Source organism: Pelophylax lessonae (genome assembly GCF_965119305.1).
Source record: "Pelophylax lessonae genome assembly, chromosome: 2".
Classification (NCBI taxonomy): domain Eukaryota; kingdom Metazoa; phylum Chordata; class Amphibia; order Anura; family Ranidae; genus Pelophylax; species Pelophylax lessonae.
In genome coordinates, this window is record NC_138769.1 from 199,427,915 (window position 1) to 199,429,367 (window position 1,453).

General features: G+C 37.9%; 1 protein-coding gene across 1 annotated transcript; it reads left to right on the forward strand.

Annotated features, from left to right (window-relative positions):
• Nucleotides 1–319: 319 nt before the first annotated feature.
• Nucleotides 320–1,131, forward strand: CLDN34 (claudin 34; the record flags this gene model as incomplete). The annotated part of the gene is made up of 1 exon (XM_082248003.1): nt 320–1,131. The coding sequence occupies exon 1, from the start codon at nt 325–327 to the stop codon at nt 1,129–1,131; it is 807 nt and encodes a 268-aa protein (XP_082104129.1). The 5' UTR covers nt 320–324.
• Between the last annotated feature and the right edge of the window lie 322 nt (nt 1,132–1,453).

Genomic DNA, 1,453 nt, shown 5'->3' on the forward strand with positions numbered 1-1,453 from the left:
TACTGTGCAGGTTCCAGTTTCTTAGCAACTAGGGTGTCAGTCTGCTTTACAGATTTGTGTATATTGTGGTAAAAGAATTCACAGACCTTAGTATTTAACAGAGCAGCCGGCACAGGAGAAGAGGTTACTTCACATGAATTATCTTTTATCTCTTAGATATATTATTGGTGCTTTTATATCCTTTATATGACCTTTTATGACCTTTTATATCCTATTGCTTGTATCTATTCATTCATTTGTTCTTTATTTTACTCCTCTTTTAGTGATCACCGATAGATGACTGTGATGAGGTGGCCATAGAATAGCGGTGACAATTGCTGGGTCATGTCATACCTGGCTAACACGGCTCATCTTCAGCTTGGAGCATTTGCTTTTGCTACGGTAGGCTGGATTTTGAGCTCCATCGCCACAGGACTTATACAATGGAGGGTGTGGTATGTGGCCAACAACACTGTTATTACCTCTGGCATTGCTTGGGTTGGCATCTGGCGGACATGTTTCTTCAGTCACATCTTGGTGTCATCAAACCAAAAAGACATGTACTGTCAAGAATACAACGTGACGGACTCTTTTGTACCACGTGAAATATTTGTGGCGCAGGGTTTGATGTTGACGGCTACAATCCTTGGAGCATTGGGAAAAGCCGTTTCTGTCTTTGGACTTAAACATATCTATCATGGGACGAGCCAAATCGACATGATTCTTCATTGGTTTACATTGGGTGGAATTTTGTACATATTTACCAGTATTGTCATCCTTATTCCGGTGGCTTGGAATATGCACTCCATCGTGAGCAATTTTAGTATTAATTTCCCCAGCACATATTATATGCCTTCCAGTCCTCAGAAACAGGAAGTCGGTGCTGCCATTTGCTTGGGGATTGTATCTGCCATCTTGTATTTCTTGAGCGGGATCTTTTTCCTTGCACATAAGCTACCTCAGCTTTCTCACAATATTGTTTATCCAAAAAGTTCAAATGATTCTGTATTTTCTGACTATAACAGTATGACTTCCAGAGAGGTGGAAAGGTCTGCAAGCTTTTCCTCCTTAAGTAGTTTTGGAAGTGTACCTGTGACCTGTGATGGAATTAAGAACGAGGCATTTGAATGGGATGCGGATGAACTAATATGAATACAGGGAATATTTGGACAGTAGAAAGAATTCATATACTATGGAAATAATGTAAGATTTTTTTTTTTTTGTTACAAAAAGTGTCATTAAACTTAATTCAGTGTTAATGATTAGGCATACTTAAATGTTTAACACTTATAAGGAATGTATTCTGTATAATACAGTTATGTTTCCATACACACAAGAGTACAGTGCATATTGTTAGTCACATTTCCATTCTAGTCTCATCTGTTTCTCTATGCAGGGGATTCCTACAATATTATTTCTGACATTTTGTTATTTAAAATCTACTTGTTCTTGGATAATTGTCTTCTAACAATAT